Here is a 24,833-nt window from a genome sequence, read left to right as displayed (position 1 = left end):
TACAATGTTAGTCAAAATAATTATAACGTCTTGGAAGGCTATTCTAATTTTTTTATTTTGATGCCCTCAAACATCTACATCTACATCTACGACATAGCTCCGCTTGAAAAGGGTACTTCGACCCATCACTCAAGTATGGTTTAACTTTTGACGTCCTCCAACATGACAATAAACTTTCTATATTTACAAATGGTTCCAAAATTGTGCTAGAAATTTATATACAGGTGCAGGTTAAAAACCTGTCAAAAATAAAAAAATATTGTGATAATCTGGACTTATACAACACTTTTGTACAATGTAAATATTTATATCATGATAATCATGATAGTTTATGTAAGCTCAGTTCCCATTTAGGGCAGATATTTTTGTAGCTAAAAATAACAGCTGATTTTATTGATGATAAGGCATTTAAAAACAAATGCTGCAAATAATGTTATTTAATTCAGCATTTACAACATTTACAAAATTGTACTTTGAGATTTGTAAGCAATGGTTACTAGATTTGCTAATGATCATGGTGTTGATCAAGAAACAAAAAAAGCAAAATTTTTGTTGAAATGATGTAAAGCTTAAGGGAGATGAGGCCAAAATTCAAAATATTATATAAAATAAAATGTTTTCTACTTAAAATGACCTACCCTACCTAATTTTTTTCAAGGTGAAATAGGAAGTTTACACACTATTTATTTATTTTGGTCTGATTATTAAATTACACTTTTTGTGAATTCAGTAACAAATCTATTGACTTAAATCAAACTGAGGGCTATGCGAATTTTGGAAAATATATTTTAGATATTATTTGGACCAAAATACAGGACTGCTTAGGATATTTTCTTTGTCAAAATTTTTATTGGTGATCATCATGATCATGACTGTGATAAAATCAATGATCAATATCAGAGTCAATAATCATGATAATAGAAAAGTTATTTAATGTTGTTTAATGCTATCATGTACATGTACCAAAAAACTTGTACACATGTTAACAGATTAACAAAGTCTGAATATGCTATTAGCAGCTAAATTGCAATTATCAATAATTAAAAGTTGTGAAGGACCTATTGCTGTTACACTTAACACAGATACAGTAGAAAAATCTTCAGGAAAAAACCAATATACAACATATATGTACAAGTGGATCCAAAATTTTCAATTTAAGTTTTCTGACTAATCAGCCTGTTGCATTTTGACATTAATACATTCCAGGTTATAATGACAGAATATAAGTATAGTTACATTGTAATTTACGTATACACAAAAAGAAGTCATTCACAACCTTACCTGCAATGATAATAATATTTTTATGTCATTTAGATTTAATAATTTTTTTTGGATTTGTATGTTTTTTACCATAAATTGTATATTGACCATTATACCGCACAATTTTGATTTATTTATTTTTACATTGAAAAGGATATTTTACTACAGTATACATGGTATAGTGATCTTGTTTATGCATATGTCTTAGTTCCTGCAAATCGGACACTAAGTCCATGTATAATACACATATAAATGTATCTACCATGTCTACCAATAATGACAAAAGTTACACATATTTCTTTTAAGACATATGGCCAAATAAAATAGTATGTGTGGTTCCAGTTACAATGTACATCTTAAAAATAGTTACATGTATCATGTACATATATGTAGGATACATAGTTATGATTTTTTTAATGTTTTTTAATTACATTGAGTCTTTGACTTTGAGAGCAACATTCTGACTTCAATAGTGCCTAATGAAAAAAAAACAATAAATCTTTAGGGTATGCTAATATGAAGACTAAAAACTAGGTATGGTAGGGTAACTGGAATTACCCATATATTTTTGTATGACCTGATGTACTATTTAGCATGAATTTTTCAAACCAATAATTATTTGACCTAATGAATTTAGGGTTCAATTTTAGGATAAATATTGCCCAAAAGACATGGAAATGTAACTTATCATGGCTGATAAAGAACACAAGGACCATAAGATCAGCAGCCATCTTACTTCAGAGTCTGTCAAGGTTGTCTCTGAGCAAGTTGGGATTGTGGGATTGCCAGATGATGCAGCACAGTATCTAGCAGCAGACTGTACATACAGGGTTAAACAATTAGTACAGGTATGAAAGTAAATTGAATACTACTAATAGATCTTGAGGGGATGGTAATATCCAGTTTTTCATTTCTACCTTTTTTTTTAATTTACTGCTGTAGCGGAGGGGACATTATGTTTTACCATTGTATACACAAACGTACGTACCAAAGTTGGTTTCCTTTCTCCAACTTTGTTTAACCCTAACCAAGTATTATGAAACTTTTATGCAATGATGATTTCCACATGATACAGATCAAGTTCAAAATTGGAGGCTCATTTTTACTGTTCATGAGTTATGCCCCTTCATAAACATATAAATTACATAATTTGTCGTTTCCGTTCTCTATACGATTTTCACATTTTGACCTAGTACAATGTAGTACTTACACTTTTACATGAAATTGCATATTAAGCAATATGACCAAGGTTTTATAGTTTGTCACTACAAAAAACATGGATAAGAAACACATTTTTGGTTCATTAATTTTTCAAAAAATTTGAAGCACAAAACTAAGACACACACACATATAAACTAAAGAAGTAAATAATTTATATAGTGGTACCTCATTTTCATCTATATGTGTGCACATTTTTTTATATAACCTGTACATTGTAGGAAGCAATCAAATTTTCTGGACATAGAAAAGGACAGAAGCTGTCAACCTCTGATTTTGATCAGGCATTGAGGTTAAAGAATGTAGAGGTACAATGTATACTTATGAAGATAAAAGAGTAGAAAAGCAAAAGCTGTAATAACTCACAATTTCAACCAGATTTGTCTTATGAATAGTAAAAGAAATGATACAAACTTTTCTATTTCATTTGTGTTTAGTAACAAGAAAGGTTTCCCATGACTATATAAAACATTAAGTTTTGTGTTGGTTGTTACACCTATATAATATACACCAAAAAGTTATATATCTATGAAAATTTAAGAAATTTAATCATGTTAAACAAATGTATTTACATGATTTAGATGTATTTAACATGCTTTTTATTATGAAATACATTAGAACTTTTTTTGTTTATTAAATTATTTTTATCAAATTTTCAATATTTTACAGCCTCTTTATGGATTTCACAGTAAAGAATTTGTGCCATTCCGTTTTGCCAGTGGAGGTGGAAGAGAGCTCCATTTTACTGAAGAGAAAGAATTAGAGTTATCAGATATCATCAACACTACACTGCCTAAAGTCCCTCTAGATGTGGCTTTGAAAGGTAAAAATTGAGGGGCAAAAAAATACATGGGGAACATTCCAACAGACTCAGAATAATCAGGGTTCTCACTTAGGTGAGTCCATGAGTCATGGACTCATCAAAATCTGTCTTGACTCACCATTTTCAAAACTGGTGAGTCCACAGATGCATCAAGATTGAAATATTTTGTATAAACTGAACACAGTTAAACACAAATATCAGCATTTTATAGCAAAAGTTTAAAAGTGATCTGAATTTAATGTCATTTCATTGCTCTTTTAGGAAATGAAGACTAAAATATTACATTATAATGCAATAAAATATTTTCTTCTTTCTGCATGTTCTGTTGGACTCATCATGGCCAAAAATGATGAGTCCCTAGACTCGCCTTCAAAAATCCTTAGAGGGAACCCTGCGCCAACTCATAAATGAAAAATAAACTGACAATGCCATGGTTAAAAAAGAAAAAGACAAACAGACAAATAATAGTACACAAGACATAATAATTTCACTTACTCTGGATTTATTATTAATTTCAAATACACTATTTTTGGGGTAAAGGCAAATCACAAATTTAAATATTCAACGTATGCTGATTTTGGTTCAAAATGATATACAGAGAAATCCAATATTTACGTATTGACATATTTTCCTTAATCTATGAATATTGGTATCGTGAAATCCACTATAGCATTAAAAATAGCTTCTCATATGAAACAGATGAAAATTAATTTAAAGGGAAATTCGTGATTTTTTACTTATCATCTAATTATGTTCATCTTAACATAAAAAACACATTCGCAAAGTTTTAAATTTATATTCCTTCTAATAACGGAGAAAATCAAGTATCTGTAACTTTTTTGGTTGAATTCTCGAGTGGGTCGTGAAGTATTAGCCAGATTTATTGAATTCTGGGAAAAAATAAAATCTGTTTAACTCTTATAGCTTATCGACAATATACGTAATTAAAAGCGCACAGCTGACGAATGGTTGTAGTTATTAACCACAATATAATAATGAACGAAAATGAATATGCATATACCGTTTTGTATTGATTGAATTAAACTCCTATAAAATTATCTCTAGTAAATGTTTTTGAATAAATTTAATTAATTATTGTTGAGATTTTATTCATAAAATATTTATTGAACATTTTTACTGATATTGAACTGAAAATATTTCAGTTCTATTTACCGTTATTGTTTTGATAACCATTTCAATGCAACTAATGTGTGAGCAGAGTGTGTATATTATTTTGTAACGGTCACTGTATATTTCTCGGCTTGAGGTCAATTCGTTTACCTTGTAGCTATTTATCCGCAGGTGTGAGTTCAAGCGTACACAGGTATAAATGTTGTTATTTGGAAAGGATAAACAGAAAGAATTAGAAAGAGTATGATGTCACGATGTTAATACACTAAGATTTAATACACGATGAGAATAAAGATTCAATAATTAAATTGTGTAAATTAATTGAAAATAAAATTCAGATTCGTAAATCCGAAAATGTATAAAAATAAAAGGAAACAATTTTTGATTACTTTCTTAGCAGCAATTGGCGTAAAGATTCAAATATGAAGTAAAAAATAGTAGTTTTAATCTTTAATAAAAACTAAATGCAATATTACCCAATTTGATATACCATTGTACATCTGTTTGATATCATTGACTTTACCAGAATTTCTTAACTTGTATTCAAATCTGGCTGTGTTTAAATGCTAATATAAATAAAACTATTGCAATTTTAAAGTTATTAATTGTCAGACCAAAAATACAACATACATGATTTTGTTTTTTTAGTTTCTTTTTAACATTTTATTCTTACATAATTAAATTCATTTGACAATCATTTACACGAACTTTTTGTGAAAAAATACCAATTATCTAAGCTAAGGCATTATTTTTTTTTAAGGATTTTTGAGGATTTTTTTTTTAATTCTATGATAATATTTGTGCAATGTTGAACATGATAGCCGTCATTAATTCAAATAAGTCATACAGTAGTTGTAATAAAAGTTATATTTTAGTCTTGCATATAAACTGATATTGACGAATTAAGAATAGTTGGTCCATACATCGTTGTTCTTGAAACAATCATTATTAGTATACATGTAAGTTTCCTGACGTATAAGAGCCATTGAGGATGAGCTCCAGAGAAAGCAGACTAGTAGCGTTTCATTGGTTTGTTTGTTGGGAAAGGAGAGGAAATGCAACCGCTTGTACAGATAAACGACAGAATTACCATACAAGCATTTATAGTCAACACAATCAGAAACAGTTCCCATCATTAGACGGGGAATATGAAGGCTTTCAAGAATGAACAAGTGACATGTCTATCTCGAACAGTTAGAAAACAGACTTTCGACATCGACCGCTTGTTCTTGATATTTGAAATTGTATGCATATATACGTATACGTTTTTGATAGTGATGAGTTCTTGGGTCTGACAAAAACTAAATTCCTTCATGGTTATATCTTGCCATTCGTTTATATTGGTTTGTAAGGTAATTACTCAAAATCGTTATTTGAAAATCCTGTTTGTGAGATGTATATTCATTTTAATACAGAAATTTCGTCTATATATTTCACAAGTGTATAACACGGAGAAGCTCTGAAGATCCATTACTCCCATTTTGTTTGGGTGTGAACCATCGATGTTGACAGCAATATCAAAGAATAAGATAATGATGGTAGAAAGAACTATGGGCGTCATCTGGCAAATATTACATGCATATCGGACAATGAGTTGTCAATCTGTATGAAAAGATTTCCAATACAACCATATTATTGAGAAGGAATGTTTACATGCTATACTCTCGTACTAGTATTACAGGGTTCTTGTGGCGTTCACCTTAGACACACATCTTTTTAACGATGTTTAAAAAAAAGACAGAACCAATTTAATGTCATATTTCCCTATTTTTTAAATATAACTAAAAGTCTTTTATTTGACAAGAATACCCCTATTTAGCGGACAAGTAATTTATTCTTTTTTCTGTAATGGAATACCGAGAAGAAAAAAAATCCCGAAATTAATTTGAAACTTTGATACTCAAAAGTTTCCCAGCAAAATATTCACATCCCGTCGGGATAATTAGTGTTCGTCCAGTAGCATATATAACAATTGTGATGACGAATTCCTTCCTTTGTTCGAGAACAATCTTATTGAAATATAAATCTGTGATTTTACTATGTCCACAACTTCAATGAACCAAAGCAAAAGTTATACATCGACCTGTATTTAAATCAAATTGGTTCTCTTCTTCTTCTGGTATACAATAGTCTATCGACATTTGATGATTACATACTGTTGGCATACGTGGACTAGTCTATTTACAACACTTTTACCCCTATTTATTCAAAATATATGTTTTTTTCTTATGTTCAATGTATACATGTATATATTTTAAATTGCGCTATAGTTCCGTAACTTTCTATCCAGTCGTATCAAAGAATCGTCGGCAAGTGAGTACATTTTTTAAAATCAATATCTCTGGTATGTTCCAATCTGTCCTTCACTTTTGACAATGAGTATATATTACATTTTCCCAAATTCACCCTTGGAAAAAATATTTAAGTAGATTTTAATTTCATATAATCTTATTTTTTGGGTATTATTTATATTTTTATGAATAATATTCTTTACACCAGAAATGTTTTCATAAACAAGTGTATGAGTTTGGTAATGACAAGTAAGACAGAGTTGTATTTTATACATCTGATAGTTCAAAATGGAAAGTTAAATGTTATCAGCCGTGTACACTGATCAATACCTGCAGAAGTGAAACGATGCGTGAACTTGCAAGCCCGACAGGAAATCGCTTGAATACCCGGACGTGTCACCTCACACCCCTCACAATACCTTTGTAAGTAATACCTTTAGCCATGCTGGTGATCAGAAGAGGGAAGATCAAAATTTATTTGAAAACAGTTTATTACTTTAAAGAATTATGAACAAATTAGATTTTCGAAAACAATTTTCACGGAACGCTTATTTATGATTTCAACTTTGACTTTTCACCTAATTCCAATATCAAGTTTTAAAACAACAGACCATGGTAATTTAAAGAATATTTTCCGTATCAAGTTAGTTAGTCGGATAAAACAACCGTACGATTGACAAGATATCGACACGCAATTACGACTATCGGTTACTGTAGTTTTGTTTCTTTGTGGTTTATAGACATATCGTTTCATTAATCGGGAAAGAAGACAAAATGGCGGAACGTAAAGAATTGATACTCTAAATTTAAAATAGATGGTGATCGCTTATCTAGCGGAATAAAACTTTAATATCTATGAATTTGAGCATTTTTATACAGAATGAACATAATATCAATTTTTGATTTTTTTGCGAAGTTTCCCTTTAATTAGAATCTGCAACAGATAGCATACCAAATATTGATAGTTTGCTTTCTGCATTGTGAATTCAAAATTAAAAATGATATTATTTATATACAAAAATGTATTAGAAGATAGTAATTTTGGCAATTTAAATTAATTGTCATTTAATGTTTTTCTATAAGCTGTTTCAATCAGTATGATTCATGTACAAGATAATTCAGATTGAGAAAAATATACTGGCAGCATTAATCATCTACTTTAACATGTTTAATTACGGGGGAAAAAAGTTTATTTGAAATTAAACAACATCACTTAAAAATATATATTTTTCACTCTTTTTTGTATTTATTGTATTTATAATTTTTTATTGTTTTTCATAAAATAACCCTTATCAAACAAAAAATGATTATAGATATGTTGTTAATATTTTAGCTCATTGGTTATGTATTGAGGGTATTCAGCCTACTATACCAGAAAATCCTCCTCAAGCCAGCAAGGACCAACAGAAGAAAGAGATATTAGATACCAAAGTAAAGACAGCTATTGACAACAAACCACAAAAGCCTGTTGTTCCAGAGAAGTCTCGACATCGACATAAAGCTGTTGATTTGGTCAAAGTCAAAGAGTTATCTACCCATGAATTATCTGTGGTTTGTATTTTGTAGTTTGTATGTAGTCTGACGAGAATAAATATCATTGACTTCTCTGTAAATATCATTTATAATTCTGTTTGGAATTTGTCTTTGAGTAACAGATACTGTCCCCTGAAAGTTTAATCTTGAAATTATAAATGTTAAGTAAATCAAAAGTATTCAGGTTAGGATGACATCATATGTCCAGATTTCACCAATGGACAGTAAAAAAAGTATCACATGGCAAAGAAAACCATCAGTATTAATTTAATTTATAGGTGTTATTTGTTTAATGATTTTTACAGGTCTTTATTACACGTTTACATTTTATGTAAGCTACATTTACAAATTTATTTCTTTTGTTTGTTGAAGAAGACGGATTTGTTTGTTTTATTTGCTTACTGTAGATATTTATTTTAATTAACTTGTGAAATTGGTTACCGTATATGCTATCAACAACCACTTTTGACCAAAACATACCTATTAATATGTATTTTATTATTTTTCTTTTCAGGAACAACAGCTGTATTACAAGGAGATTACAGAGGCTTGTGTTGGTGCTGATGAAGGAAGGAGATCTGTAAGATTTTATATTGTATTTTCAAAATGTATTTCTTATCCTGGTAAAATTAAGGAAATTTTATACGCCCGTTTATGGGACGTACTATGGTATACTGTCATATTATAGTTGTTTGTCTGTCTCTCGTCAACATGTCAGACATTAACTCAAAAACACTTCAACCAAATTGAATGAAACTTTAGTGAATTGTTTATAGATGTATCTTTTGATGTGAGCTCCCTTTTGTTATTTAAAAAAAATAGATTATATTTTTATTCTATGAAAACAAGAAGGGTAAAAAAGCATGTGCTCATGACAATTATATTAATTATAAGATGTTATAGTTAGATATTCAATGCATATCAAATATGACTATATATATAGAGCATGAAAAAGAATTATTGTTTCATAAGTAAGGGCAGTGATTCACAAATTTAGTTCTCTGTTGCATACACATGTCTACTATTGAATTCTGTTTAATTGTAGGAAGCTTTACAGAGTTTGTCATCAGATCCTGGCTTACACCAGATGCTGCCAAGATTTAGTACTTTTATATCTGAAGGGGTTGGTATTGGATAAAATGATTATGGCATTTGTTAAGTTGTTGATGATTTGTCCACGTATTGCAATGTATTAAATTAATCATAAATAAACCTCTTAAAGTGTAAAAAAAATATAACAGATTAAAATTGCAAAGTTATAGACTATATATATATTTAGATAGATACAACTGGTATCAACTTTCTCTACTGCAATTTAAACAACTAGTTAAAAAAAATCATGGAAAAATACTTGGGTTAAAAATGCCATCAAAGTTTTATATTTAGATATATATACATAATGACCCTAAATATAAGCACACCAATGTTAATTCTAATGCAACAACGTTTATAACGTTGTTTTCTGTCAGTTTCATTAGAATGGAGATAACAATATTGTATTTTAAGCTCCGACGGCATCAATTGGGGATTTGATGGTCGCAAATTAAGTTTACTGGCGACGCGTTAGCGGAGACAGTAAACGGGTATTTGCGACCATAAAATCCCCAATTGATGCCGTCGGAGCTTAAAATACAATACAGTTATCTCCTAAATCTTATCACTGGAATTAAAACTCATACTATTGGGATTTTGAGACAATACTTTGTCCAGCATTTAGACCTCTTGGCCATCTAGACTGAACAGAACAATATATATATATTGGGTATTGGCATGTATACTATTTTCAATTGTTATGTAAAAAAAATGATCAATATTTTAGGTGAAGACCAATGTTGTACAGAACAATTTAGCTTTGTTGATTTACTTGATGAGAATGGTAAAATCCTTGATGGATAATCAGACTTTATACCTGGAAAAATATGTAAGTTAATTTAAGTTTTAAAATAGGTTTGATCTGTTTGAGAAAGGCCAGTTCTTTTGATAGATACCGGTAAGCCAAATAATTGTTCAAAAATTTGTTGAGAAATACCTGAATTATTACGTTTGACTCGATAATGTGGAGTTAACATTGTATCTATCAATTTATTGCTTGTTCTAAAGAATCTAAGAATTTAAAATCATGTTTAATTTACAGTGTATATGAAAGTCATTGAAATTTTTAATAATGATCAAGGGAAAAGAAAACAGGAATTTTGTAAAGAGAATTGCAGTTATTGCTTGTATGGAATAAGGAAAAATATATCTGTTGGTGAGAAATTGAATTTCCACTTATGAATATGATGTAAATTTAATTTATAAAAAAAAAAATATGATGTAAAATTGAATTTATAAAGAAATAAATATGATGTAAAATTGAATTTATAAAGAAATAAATATGATGAAAAATTTAATTTATAAAGAAAAAATATAATGATGTTAAATTGAATTTATAAAGAATTAGATATGATGTAAAATTGAATTTATATGAGTTTTGTATAATTTCAGTTGCATGAGTTTGTCCCAGCTGTATGTACTTGTATAGTAAGTAAACAGTTGTGTATGAGACCTGAAGCAGATAACCACTGGGCATTAAGAGATTTTGCTGCTAGACTTATGGCACAGATGTGCAAGTTAGTATTTTGTTCTCAGAATAAAAAGTTTTACCAAAAGCATTGTATATTACGCTTTCTTTTTAGTTTAAACATATTTTATTTGTTCAAATACAAATTGGATAAGACACAAGTCAAACAGACTTATGAAGTCTTCTCCATTTAACATTTGTAGCAATATTATACAAAAATATATGTATGAGCATGCATGTATAGAATGGTATATTATCAGATTATTACATGGCATTTTTCATATCGCATGTATTATCAGCCCTAGGTTCAATATCAGCCCAAGAGCCGCTCAGAATTTCAAGAAAGTCTCCCTGACAAAAAAAATATTAATGGATTGATTTTTTACACCACTTTTAACACTATTGTCCTATTTTGCCCATTAGTTTGTACTGGTAGCCATAGTCTCCAGAGAGTACAATGACCTTTAGCAGAAAATCTGACATTCCTAGTAAAGATAAGAGTTGAGCATACCTGCCAATTGCATGATTTGAACTCACAAACTCGCTTTTGACAGGCTAATGAAACTATAGTTTGACTACCTAAACCACTGGGCCACTGAGGCCCTCGGTTAATTAAAGAAGAGGAACTTAATAATCATCAAAATATGTTATATAGTCTTTCAGGTAAAGAAAAACAGAAACAATGTTTTTCATGGGGATATTAAACAGATAATGATCTAATCTTTAATCACAAAACATTGACAGACCCATTACTTTTTATTTTTACCATATTCAACAATTTATTTTTGTAGGAATTTCAGCACTAATATCAACAATATCCAGTCAAGGATTACCAAAACATTTAGTGCTGCCATACAAAGTGAGAAGGCTGCCTTAGCTTCACAATATGGTGCTGTTGCTGGCCTTGGTGAGCTTGGTGCAGAGGTCTGTATTTTTTTTGCTTAGAGGATATATTGAATAAAAGTAAACCCCTAACTTTTATTGCAACAAAAATATAAGATCCATTGGTGGCCTTCAGCTGTTATCTGCTCTTTGGTTGGGCTGTTGTCTCTGACATGTTCCCCATTTCCATTCTCAATTTCATAAACTTCATGAAACACCAGACAATGAAAGCATTAGGTACACACAAAATTGATGAAGTGAAATTTCTTTCCTTCACCAAAAAATTGGTTGAATTAAGAGTCAGGCTATTCATCTGTATACAGAGATAACCAATAAAGCACTGAAAAATTCACATAACTGTTCTGATGGCAGGAAATTTAAACTTCAACAGTTTGTCAGTCAAAAGATTAGATATTGCTTGATAGGTCGACTGGCTCTCTGATTTGATTTCATGAAATTTAAGCTGAAAATCCTGAAACATATGCTCTATGACAACTTTATTTTTAATCTCAGAAGGTTTACTCTATCTGTTTTAGATGTAAAAGATACAACAAATAGACATGATATAAAATGTACTGTTTTTTAGGTTGTAAGAACATTCCTTGTACCTAGAGTGAAGTATGTATCAGACAGGATGAAAGCTACAATGGAAGGTCTGGTTGTTAATAATGCTGACAAAATAGCTGCTGATAATATAAAGAAAGCTTTATCTGTAAGTATTCATATGGTAGCTTTTAAACAAAGTTGTTGGCATATGTCTATCATAGATTCTGACAGAAGAAAATCAAATGAAAAACCTCAATGTTAAAAATACTTTGCAAAAACAAGATTCAGATATGCAACAACCCACAATCTTTTATGAAGCTGTATACATATTTTAAATACTGGTTCTCTGTAACCATTTCAACTCTTACATAGGGAGTGTGGCACGCATGGTCATGGATTTTCTTCAAACTTCACACATTTACTAGTTTTTATGAAAAAAACCAAAAAATGGCAAAATTTTGGTTGCTAAGCACATTGGTTGCCATAGCAACCGATGACCGGTTTAACCTCTTCTCAATATCTATGAATTTAAGCGCAAAAAGGCTATTTTCAACATAATTTTTCATAATAAATGAATAAGAGAAAGAATGTTTTTTATGATTTTATTAAATATATGCATTTTATTAATGTAATCAAATAACTGATATTTTCATATTCATTTTCAATCATAATCACATACACCCCCCCCCCTTTTTATGTGGTTTGCATTAGGTAAAAAATACCCTTTTGAGGTCATTTTTAAATGCTCACAAAAAAAAATTGCGGACACCTGAGTTAGAGTCAACCATCAATTCATAAAAACCAAAGTCTTATCTGATCAATGATGTGAAAAAGTCATGGGGAAGTATATCTCATTTTTTTGTTACCATGGATACAAAATGCCTAGTTTTCATTTTTTCAGAAAAAAAAAATTTTGAAAAATTTTGAAAAAAAATGTTATAAAACCTAATTCTGCAAGTCAGAAAAAATAAATAAATATCAAATTTGTAGAAATTATTGTAATCATCTAAATTTTAAACATATTCATAAATAATGGTATTATAGTTTTAACTGTGTTGCTATTGCAACAATTTGATAAATTACACAAGTTTCAAACAATTTTGAAAAAAGTTTCAGTTTCTTAAATTTGCACAAAAGTAGGAAAACTAAAACTCTTATTTAGTTTCACTGTATACACACATGTGTATATATAAATGAGTATGCAAGTATAGTATATCCATAAAGGTGTAACCACTTGGAGGAAACAAACACAATTTCTCTAATCTGGATAAAAGTGCTGATTGTGAACAAATTTCAGTATGTTTTCATCATCATGAAAAGTGTACAAGAAAAACAATTATTCTTTCTTAAAAAAAAATTAATACAATCATTAAAAAAATTACATATATTCAATTGTGCAATATTTGCCATTGAATTCGTTGCCAGGGAACATGCAGTCCATTTTCAAAATTATTGATGAGTGCTGATTTTTGCAAATTCGTTTTAATGATCCTCGATACATATATATCAATGAATATCTACTTTTTTGTTTACATTATCCAGGTCTTCTTGTATATGGGAATTATCAATAATATTCTAGGCATGATTAGTGATAGTGTTGCAATAGAAACAATAAATTATATACATAAACTTGGAAAACACTTTAAAATAGAGTAAATCTCTCATACACAATCTCTCTTCTGTAAATTTTTCAATTAAATGCAGTGTCAAAGGACAATGGTTTTTACAAGTTAGTTCCTTAAACTATAATTATTCAAATGCTGTAGTGAAGTTGAATTAAAAAAAGTCAGAAAGATCCTGCAATAGGGGTACTAGGCTGGAATAAAGGCGGAATATTTGAAATATCACTGCTATGAAAATGGGGATCAACTAGCCAAGGACAGAAGTTTCAACTGGTCAACTAGGGAGCCCCTAAAAGAATCAATGCAATGGTTCTTTAGCAAACTAATAGCGTAACCATCCAGGGTGGGTAAAGTCGGCCGTTGACCTGATGGTCCTTGCTATCCATCTGGCATATTTCTTGTTTGCCGTTCTGGAAGGGAGGAATTTTCGAGATTTTCCAAAAAGTTTCTTTTCCCTACATGGACCAAATGAAACTCTATCAACGGGTGGCCTCGGGTCTTACGACGAGCAGCAGGGGGTATAACATCCAGACAAACTTCAAATAAGGGGTGCCACTGACTGCCTCAAGAGAGGGCCCACTACATACATGCTTCAGTGGTTCCATATGTAATCAACCAAATGTTTCCAAAGAAAAGAGAGGGTAGGCCCTCAGGGCCCCCTGGATCTGACTTAGGTAGCACTCTCTTAAGTTTAACATTAGTAATAGGCATTGGATTATTGAAATTTGAGAAAATCACGATTATCTTTATGGATTTTTAGCAGCAAATAAAAAATATTGACAATATAACTTTACACAGGGTAACGTTAAAAGAATTATAAACATGTACATATAATTTGATTTTCACTGAAAGCCGATTACAGAAAGATGTTTCTAAATATAAGTATACTGTCTTTCTTTTAACAAACAAAAATAAGCTTTTACTATGAAACAGGACTCAATGTTTATAACATATTATACATCATGTCACTTTTTGTCTGTGACTTTCTGTCCTACATTTTGACAGTTATCACGATCAGGAAAAATTACTTTATACCTAATTTTACGTAATAGGCTATCAAATTGCATTAAATTTATAGAAACACTTAGATTGAACCATTGATTTATAAATAAAAAGAAAATATCAAATGATATTTAAACATAATAGTTAACGACTTTCGGGAACATTTAAACTAACACAAGGCTCTGCCTCTCTGGCATACTTCAAGTTAAATCCGCGAATATGTTTACTTATACTTGATGAAAACGTTCAAAACTACCAAGATATTGTGCATACAGGGGGTCAGGCATACCACAAGTAGTTCACATAATGTTTATTTGTGTGTTATGAAAATATTAAACTAACAAGATATCCTGCACAAGGCTTGGGCATGCCTTCAGTAGGACGTGGAAATAATTATATTGGATTGATCAACTTACATGTATTTATGGCCTTCTTCACACATTGTGTGTTCCTCTATATTTGTGATCAAACGTGTCAAATTATAACCGGTAATATACGACATAATTTACAACACAGTAAAATACAATATAATACTCAATATTATAAAAAGTTAAGATAACCCATGCTCGTCACAGAACCATAAACTGTTTTCCCCCAGGTTTTTATTATTATTTGATAAAGACTTTACCATTTAATCTAACTGTTGGTTTTTTTAATAAATTTAAAGCAAATCCTATAAGATATACATACCATACCGTATTAGGAAGTAAAACAAACAGGACACAGTCAAGGTTGTTAAGGTCAAGTGTTTTACCCAAAAACATATATTATTCCTGTTGTTTTTTTTTAATAATATACAGTGAATTAACACAGAAAGTTTCATTGGTTAGGTCATTGTCAACGTTAGAAAGTCACTTTTTGGGAATTGTTTTATAATTTTTCCTATATTTATATATTAAATGATAAAATTTCATTATTATTTTAAGTTTAACATAAATCTTTTAAAAAAGAAAAAAGTTCTTAGAATTTTCATTTAGTCCTATCATTGTCAGTGTTGGTCAAGTCAAGTTTTATGAATATTTAAAAAAGTTTTCAAATATTTTTTCTTATATTTATGTTTTAAATGGTCTAAATGTATTACAATTCAAATTTGACATGAAACCTTTGAGAAATAAAACAATTATTAGCATTTTTATTTTGGTCCAGTAATTAGTGTAACCCACCAAAGGGAGATAATTCGTATTGTGAGGAATACTGCACGATGACCATTTTTTAGAAATTAATTTCACATGTTTCTAGGTAGATTACCCATAACTTTTTTTGATTTTTGACTAAAACAAGAATGCAATTAATTGTTTTTGTGTTTCTTTATAATAGATGTAGCCGCATGGTTTCACAGCACTACACCAAATATTGTATTTTTCTCCAAAATCGGTACTTTCTCCGCTGTTACCATGGTTACCAACCAATATAAATATCGGTTGGCATTATTTTTCTGACTAGTCTAATAGGATCTACATATCAGCCAACTTTTAGAAAGATCGGTGACTATGCGTGCCGAAAAAGTTTAAGTGGTTACAGAGAATGAGTATTAATTTCTGTTATTCTGTATGATTGTCTTTTTCTGTTATTCAAGAAGAAATTGAACAACCAGTTTATGTACATGAAGTAGAATGTTATAAGGAACAAAACACATGTTTGCTTTATCTTTGGATATATAAGTCAATGCATCACAGTTCTAAATTTACACAAGGGGGTGGTATGCTTTTATTAAGATTTAAATGAAAATGATTTTAAAGAGAATTGAATTGAACTATATAAACTTAATCTCAGAGCTAGGTGACAGCAGTAGGGAATTATTTGATATTAATTTAAAGATAAACCTTATTTAATGTATGCACCATTTTTTCAGAAATACCTGTCACCAGTATTAAAGAATACAATGTTACCATCAGTAACTGTTGAGGAGTATATACAAGAGTTTGGATATCTTGGTCCACATATACACCAGTCAGTGGAAAGGGAGAGAAGAACACCTCAAATATCACCTCAATCACAACACTCAAGGTCAATGGTAGGCATAGCTCAGCCTCCTCGACCTCAGCTCAACCTCAGTCAGGTAAAATAAGATATTCATTTGTACTTTGATATATTTATAAAAAATAACATGTGGTATGATTGCCAATGAGACAACTGTCCACAAGAGACCAAAATGACACAGAAATTAACAAGTATAAGGCACTGTACTGCCTTCAACAATGTAAGCATGTATAAGGTACTAAAATGTATACATAGAAATTGTTGTTTCTTATTGGTTGAAATGGCAAAAAATGAAAGAAATTTTTCAAAAAATAGATGGTTTCAATACTTATTTTTACCTCGACTTGTTCTATGCTATTGCCATCATTAGAAAATTGTCATTGTCATCATCAACCTTTTAAAAAAAAATCATATCCTCATCTAAAAAAAAAATTAGACCAATTTCAACAAAAATTTGGCTGAATAATTTAGGGTATAAGGTATAAATATTCTGGTTTTGCTCCTGTCGACAAAACAACATGGCCACAGAGCTAAAATTAAACAGGTAAACTTAAGGTTAAATACAAATGATTGTCTAACATCTTAAAAACCATAAGAAAAGAGAATATATAACAGTGCAAAAACTGCTAGAAAATATACCAATTGACTACTTTTAGGGGTATTGTCCCTGAATGACATTTTTTACTAATTTTATGTTTTCCCTGTTTTAAGATCTTCTAGGTTCTTTCTTGAATTTTTCATTATTTTGAGTTAATATAATTGTTTATGTATTTTCAGGCCAGACCACAAATCATTTTACAGCAGCCAGGATCAGCAGGTCCTACAATGACACATCAATCACCATTTCCACGAACACCTGGCATAGGATCTCAACCCAAATTCATTGTCATGTCATCTCAGCCACGGGCAACTCATACACCAGGTCAACCCATCAGCATGTCACCACAGATACGACAGTCTTTACCATCATCACTAGGAAACACGCCAACTATCGTTAAAGTCGTGTCATCATCAAACCCAGGGTCTTTACCAAGGACTCAAAGTGTCATACCAAGAACACCAACTCAGAAAATAGTTGTAGTATCTCTACCGTCAGGAACAGGGCCCAGTATAGGGACTGGTACTTCAGATTTATCTACTGTATCATCAGCCATGGACTTGGGCATGAAAAGTGTGTTCAGTGAACAAGCAGCACAATCAAACATTAAACCAGAACCTGACAATGGTTGAACATTTACATAGACACATGTGTTTTGCTGTAAACAGACTTTTTAAGAATATCAACACATCAATCATGATCATTTTATAGATTTTTGTATATATAGGTCATAGAATACAATTGTATAGATATTTGTATATTAAGACTGAAAATCGTTAAAAATATAAGGAAGAGTAAAGTTTTTTTGTAAAAATAGTGGTATTGTGTAATACGGTAACTGTACATGTTCAAGATAACTGTTACAAACATGATTGATAATACATAAATTACTTCATTGTTTCATATAAATGCACTACAGTGGTTTAAAAATATTCTGAAGAAAGTGTATTATTTTAAAGTATTGCTAGAATATGATTTTTTTCTATTATGTCAAAACTGTGAATTAAAAATTTAAAACTTCTTAAAAGTTTTATTCATTGACTAATATAAGAATATGCCTGATCTCCAAACTAAAACACTTTATGGTATATAGTTAATCAAAAACATGTGAGAAACATATGAAAGAATCTGTATGTATGCAAAATCAATTTTTCGCAGATTGAGGACAACTTTTATTTTTGTGGATATTTGATTTCATGGTTTTGACAATGTCTGCATTTAAGACTATAGACAATTTGTATCTCATTGGACATTTGAATTCTCGAATCAGTTATATGTAAGCCCTAAAGATTGGTATCCAAGGTATAACAATGAACTCACAGTACTGACTGTTACAGTCTGCCTTTCAACTTATCGAAGAAATATTTTCTTCTTACATATGTTTTCAGTAATCCTTATAACACTTGAGTTTCTGACAGTCAACATTATTCTTCGTAACAAGTGGAGGTGAGACACAGGGTTCTGTAGAAACCTTTAGGAATATGTTGTATACTTATGCATAGGACAATTCTGAGCTATGACCACCACTTGGCATTAGTCACTTGTTAACATTAATAAACTTCTGTCCAATTAGAACAAAACTTGGTCAGAATTATTTTTAGATAGGCAAGTTTAACATGTGTTTGATGATCAACAAACATGGCAGCTGTTACTAGAAATAGAAGATAAGGCATACAATCAGTTACACAATGTATTATTAATATTTGTAAAATTGTAACAGACAACATCTGGCAGGTACGTTCAGAATGTCTATTTTCACTAAAGTTGTCAGAGGACATCTAAAAGTATTTGTTTCTGTTACAACTATAATAAAGTTCTTTAATCAGCAAACATGATCAGCAAGATAAGATAAAGTTAATGCGAAAGAAATATTTACTCAAATTTCTCATTTAATTTATTGTTCTAAAATCAAAAAATGGAACTAAATCCCCTGATCGAGTGAGGGTAGTTGAAATGGTGCCAAATAGCAAGTCAGGTGCAGTTCAAATTTTGGTAAATCACAAACTGTACAGAGTTGTGCAATAACTTTTAAAACATTTGAGTTCCATTATACAATATGACTAACACATTTTTTTATTAGCAAGTAACGAAACTTGGGCAGATGAATAGCAGCAAATATTTTACATTCAATGACATTCAGATTTTATGTAACATTCTTGTGAAAGTTTCATCCATACATGTATACTTTTAATTTCTCTTTATTCTCACCATGATTACAAAGTGATGTTATTTAACTAACCTAATTTTGAACTTCAGAAAGATTTTCTGTATTTTTAGCTCACCTGGCCCAAAGTCTTAATTTTTTTAAATGACAAAAATTTATCCATTTTTTGCTTTATTCCCTCTTCCAAGCAATATGGTAACCATACTTTCAAATAAAACATGGGTAAATGCAAGTTATGTCAGTTAAACTGAGAGGTTTTCTAGCTGCAACAAACATATTCAGAATAAGAATTAGAATGTGGAGATCAAGTACATGTATAATAGTCCATTTTTGTTGAGCCTATTGAAAAGCTTAATATTTACTTTGTATATAGATGCCATATGTTATGAAGTTTTTGTCTATCATATGTCCATTGTCTTTGACCTCATTTTCATGGTTCAGTGACTATTTACAAAAAAGTTAAGATTTTTAGTAATCTTAATTTCTCTCTTATTATGACTAACAGAATAACTGTATTTGGTATTTGCTTACCTGGCAAGGTTTTATGCACATCAGATACTTTTCAGTTTACCTTGACCTCATTTCATGGATCAGCAAACAGGGCAAGTTTAAATGGTTATGTCTATTTTACAGATACTATAAGCAATAGGTCTACTATATACATTGTATGGAATGATTGTAAGGTGTACATGTATGAGTGTCATCTGACCTTGACCTCATTTTTATTTTCAGGGGTGAAAGTGAAGTTTTCCATATTTTTTTTCTTTTACTATATGCAAGCGGTCAGCTGTATTTCCTGTATGGAAGACAAGAAATAACACTTCCCATCAAAAAAAGAATTACCAACCTCCAAAAACCAAACTGATGTACAACATGTATTGGATACACATTGAATATGTTAGCCTGGATTGGTATATATTATTTACACCATTATATCATTGTCAATGCAGAATGATAATTTTCAAGATTTTAGGGGAGAACTGGGGTCTATCAGCCATTTTACTACATGTTTATGTTATTGAAAAAGTAAAATATATGTATCCAGGAATACAGAAATCTGATGTTCAGTGGTTGTCGAATGCAGATATATCTACTGTTCAGTGGTTTTTTTTTGTTTATGTGGTTCATAAGTGTTTTTTGTTTCTCATTTTTGTCGAGCCTTCGACTTTAGTTGAAAAAGCGAGACTAAGCGATCCTACATACGTTAGTTTTCATTTTTTTTTAATAACTTTCTTATACTATTTTTAATTTGTACCAAACTTGGAAAGAAGCTTTTTATGATCAAAAGCTAGTATCTAGAAGAAAATTTTGTTAATATTTTTTCACCTGAATATCTGAATTTTACTTATAAATGGACTTAGTTTTTCTTCCAGTTGACATATTACATATTACATACAGTCTGCAGTTAAAGTTTTTAAAACATTTATTAGGTTCATAAACTATTCTGGATTTTTACCAAACTTGGGACAGAGGCTTCTTACAATGAAAAGATAGTAACAAGAGGAATATTTTTATTGAGTTATTTTTACTAATTTCTGTCAAGCCTGCGATTTATAGCAAAAGTAGGCGAGACACTGGGTTCCGTGAAACCCTTACAAATTTTTTATTTGGATTAGACAATTGGTTTTCCCATTTAAATGGTTTTACACTAGTAATTTTTGGGGCTTTTATAACTTTTTGTTCGGTGTGAGCCTAGGCCTGGTGTTGAAGACTGTACCTTGACCTATAATGGTTTATTTTTAGAAATTGTGAGTTGGATGGAGAGTTGTCTCATTGGCACGCATACCACACCTTCCTATATCTATCCAATTTCATTTAACAACATCTAAGTGTACATAAACAAATTATTTGATGTTTGAAAACTTTTAAGTAGGGAAATATTCTTTCGCTGTTTTGAAAAGAACAGACAACTGATTCTGCTTTATATTTGACATCAAATTATATTTTTTGGGCTTAAATAACAACAACACATATAAACTAAGTCCCAAATGTATATCTAAAATCTTTGAAATTCAACCAAAATATATTTTCTCTTCTAACAAACAATAAAAAAAAACTTAAAATTTTGATACAAGTAACATTGCATTCAGAAATATGTAAAATATAAATTTCATAAAAAATCTGTGTGATAAAAAGCCAATACAAATTTATAATAAATAAATGATAAAATATACTATAACAACTGAAACTGTTTCATAAATGCATGTTACAAAACAAACAAATATATTTATAGAAAGCATATCCAACAATTGGATTACAAAAATGTAGGAAGATTGGTCAATAACTTTTACCTTTTGGCAGTGATGATTTTCACAACTGAAAAATATGCAATAAAATTTTCTTTCAAATGATTCAAATTCTTGGTGTAAAAAATCTGTACAACCTCAAACAAATAATATCCATAGTAAAGAAGGATTGAAAAATAAATCTTAAAAAGTAGAACTGTAATGACATTGTGTATCAGTAATTACACTATATTATACCACACACATAGATGTGGGTTATATACCACCTATTTCGTATTAAACTAATTTTGGATTTAAAAATTTTCAAAAAAAATTTAATAGAAAATTTACTTTTTTAGCAAAAAAAAACTTGACAAAAGAGGGGAACTATGCAGACTTTTTATAAAATATTATACTTTACATAATTCTAATCAAACCCCAATTAAAACCATTTGCGTAATTTTGTAAATATTTCTAAAAGATTTTTTTTCTCTAAATAAAAGACATATTTGAAACATATTTCATTAAAGGTAAATATAAGAAGTACAACTTCTTGAATAAATATGGTCCCACAATTTGTCGATCCCATTATCACATAGAGTTTTGTTCCGAGTTAAGTGTTATTGGTTGTTCAAAGATTGGTAATATGCTTGAAGGACCTTCCATGCCTTTGGTGCCATGAACCCATCTGGTGGGTATTGGCCTTCTCTGGCTAACTTTCTCATTTTTGTGCCAGATATAAACTCAAAATCTTCTTTCTTCTCCGGATTATAGAAATCCATACATTTGAGTTTTGTGTTGTATGCTGCTACTCTAAATGGTACTATTTCTAACTGTGTGAGACCAGGTGCCATTGTCAAAACCTATCAAAAATAGAAAATGTAAATTAGTCAATCACACAAAAAAGTTTTTTAAAACTATGTAACCAAGTCCTAAAAAGATATACTTGCCAGAAACTCTTTATAGTTGAAATTTCACTTAGTACACAGGGCCATAACTAGCGTCTGTTAATATAGAGGCCAAATATATTCAAAAAAATTTTGGCGAGGGGTCTTGGGGCCGATTAAGGCCCCCATAAGCTCTGAGAAAAATAACGCAAAATTGTGCATTCTGAGGTTTCTTGCACTCTTTCTTGCATTGAAACGCAAATAATTTAGTTATTTTTTCGACAATATTCTTGTCTCAAAGCAAAAACATAATTCTTTGTATTATAAATTTAAGACTTAAAGATTTAAGAGACATTAAAAGGCCGGAATAAGACAAAAAATCGTAATTCTCATAATCATTTATACTGGATTTGTCCCTCTGATCTTGTCTTGTATTGTACTGACTTTGGTGATTATTTATGACTACCGGTAGGTTTTAATATAGTGACAGTGCAGTATTATACTTAAGTACTAGTACTGCTTAGGTTGACACTAAGGAACATCTTGACCTTGTTTTATGGCATTAATGATTCTTTAGTTATTGAAGACTGTCCTGCAACTATCAAGATGAAGAACAGGAATAAATACTTTGAGCATCAATCATTTGTATTTGTTCTATGCATTGACTTTGTGTCGCACAGTGTGATTAGGTTCCATGCACGTTTACTCAATATTCCTTTATTTTTTTTATTAAAGGGTCTGAACACAACGTAGTGCAAGTTTAACCCTTCAATGTAAAATGCCATATGGCAATACATTGTTTTTTTTTCTCATATGAATTGGTACTCGAAAATATGTGGTCTTACTTTAATTTGAACCATGTCAGCTATCTAGTTTTATCCACAGGCGCTTGGCACAATCCATACTAAGAACAATTTAGTATTTTCTCTAAACTAGGTGAGACATGCACAGAAGTGATAGATATGTATTATAAATATAGAAAATTGAATATTTTAATCGTCAAAAATAGCTGTATCATAAACCAAAGCGCCTTTGGTTTTATATACAAAAAGGTAGTTTTGTATTCTTTGATATCAAGTTCAATTCGATCTCCATGAACAAACGACCATTTCTTCTAGTGTCTAACAGCATCATATATTCTCTGTAAAATATATCCCCGCACAATGATTATGTCTGAACATCGTTGGACATGCAACATTGCACACGTTTACAAATGAAAATCAATGCTCAGATTATATAGTCTTAAAGTCATAAAGTAGGACAATAAATGAACAAAAGACAAACCCGGGACACAGAAGTACAAACAATACACCATCAACTCTGGAAACCAAAAGTAGAAAAGAAACATGGATAACGAAAAAAAATGCATTGTTAGCTAATCTAATTCCCGAGCAAGGCGTTGACATCAGAGAGTAAAGAAAACTTGCTTCTTGCACAAGACACTTTCCGTGCAAACAATTTGATATGAAGACAATATTTTGTTTCAGCCTTTTTTTTTCTTTTTTTTTAATTTTCAACATGAGGCATTTGCCTCATTTGCCTCAATGTAGTTACGGCCCTGGTACATATGTAAAACATAATATGATTAATTACTTAAAGTCAGTTTTTATGGGTGGAGGAAGCTGGAGCGCTGAAGAAAACCATGATCTTCAATAGAAACTGACCATCCTAGTCAATTAAGATTGCAGACAATTGCACCTACACAAGTGGGGTTTAAAATCACAACCTTAGCGTTGACTTGCTTGCGATAACAGAAGAAGAATAACTTAGACCACATTGCCACTGAAGCTCTCACAGATTTTAATATGTAATGTGATTGTACAATGCCACTGTGACCAGAGTTTGCCAGAACATTGAATGTTTTAATGTCAATCTTGATCATGTTGATGATTTGAAAATTAATTGCAAATTATTTTTGCATTCAATAACCCTATTAAAATGCTGTGTGCTTACTTGTAATTGGTGTTTTTTTGTGTGACACTTGAGCTGTGTATTTTATCATAAACCATATCTAATTTCATGTTTTTGTGTGTACATGTATGTCACATTTTGCTGTTTTAATGTAAATACGAATATGTATTTCCTTATGTAATCTCTACAATGGCTGATTG

At 30.4% G+C, this 24,833-nt stretch overlaps 2 protein-coding genes across 5 annotated transcripts in view; one reads left to right on the top strand and one right to left on the bottom strand.

Annotated features, from left to right (window-relative positions):
* The first annotated feature begins 1,916 nt into the window (after window positions 1-1,916).
* LOC134725088 (transcription initiation factor TFIID subunit 6-like) lies at window positions 1,917-18,318 on the top strand. The gene is made up of 12 exons (XM_063588613.1): window positions 1,917-2,108; window positions 2,700-2,786; window positions 3,148-3,301; window positions 8,057-8,274; window positions 8,771-8,836; window positions 9,302-9,379; window positions 10,076-10,177; window positions 10,741-10,865; window positions 11,608-11,740; window positions 12,285-12,410; window positions 16,721-16,927; window positions 17,626-18,318. The coding sequence occupies exons 1-12, from the start codon at window positions 1,950-1,952 to the stop codon at window positions 18,076-18,078; spliced, it is 1,908 nt and encodes a 635-aa protein (XP_063444683.1). The 5' UTR covers window positions 1,917-1,949; the 3' UTR covers window positions 18,079-18,318.
* Window positions 18,319-22,452: 4,134 nt separating this feature from the next.
* LOC134725087 (bifunctional 3'-phosphoadenosine 5'-phosphosulfate synthase-like) overlaps window positions 22,453-24,833 on the bottom strand; it is a 38,208-nt gene continuing 35,827 nt past the window's right edge. For all 4 annotated transcript variants that reach the window (XM_063588611.1, XM_063588608.1, XM_063588610.1 and 1 more), the window contains exon 12: window positions 22,453-22,698. In XM_063588611.1, the coding sequence (XP_063444681.1) occupies window positions 22,456-22,698 (243 nt within the window). In that variant the 3' untranslated portion in view covers window positions 22,453-22,455. The remainder of the gene's footprint in view (window positions 22,699-24,833) is intronic.

The sequence above is a fragment of the Mytilus trossulus genome, chromosome 7 (genome assembly GCF_036588685.1).
Source record: "Mytilus trossulus isolate FHL-02 chromosome 7, PNRI_Mtr1.1.1.hap1, whole genome shotgun sequence".
NCBI classification, from domain to species: Eukaryota; Metazoa; Mollusca; class Bivalvia; order Mytilida; family Mytilidae; genus Mytilus; species Mytilus trossulus.
Note: the sequence above shows the minus strand (reverse complement) of the source record. Positions and strands in the feature narration are given on the sequence as shown.

What these genes read in the sequence shown, in the direction of transcription:
- LOC134725088 (XM_063588613.1), top strand. Translation starts at nt 1,950, where the DNA reads ATGGCTGATAAAGAACACAAGGACCATAAGATCAGCAGCCATCTTACT. An exon ending in CTGATGAAGGAAGGAGATCT is followed by an intron (nt 8,837 to 9,301) that starts GTAAGATTTTAT and finishes GTTTAATTGTAG; the next exon opens with GAAGCTTTACAGAGTTTGTC. An exon ending in GTACTTTTATATCTGAAGGG is followed by an intron (nt 9,380 to 10,075) that starts GTTGGTATTGGA and finishes TCAATATTTTAG; the next exon opens with GTGAAGACCAATGTTGTACA.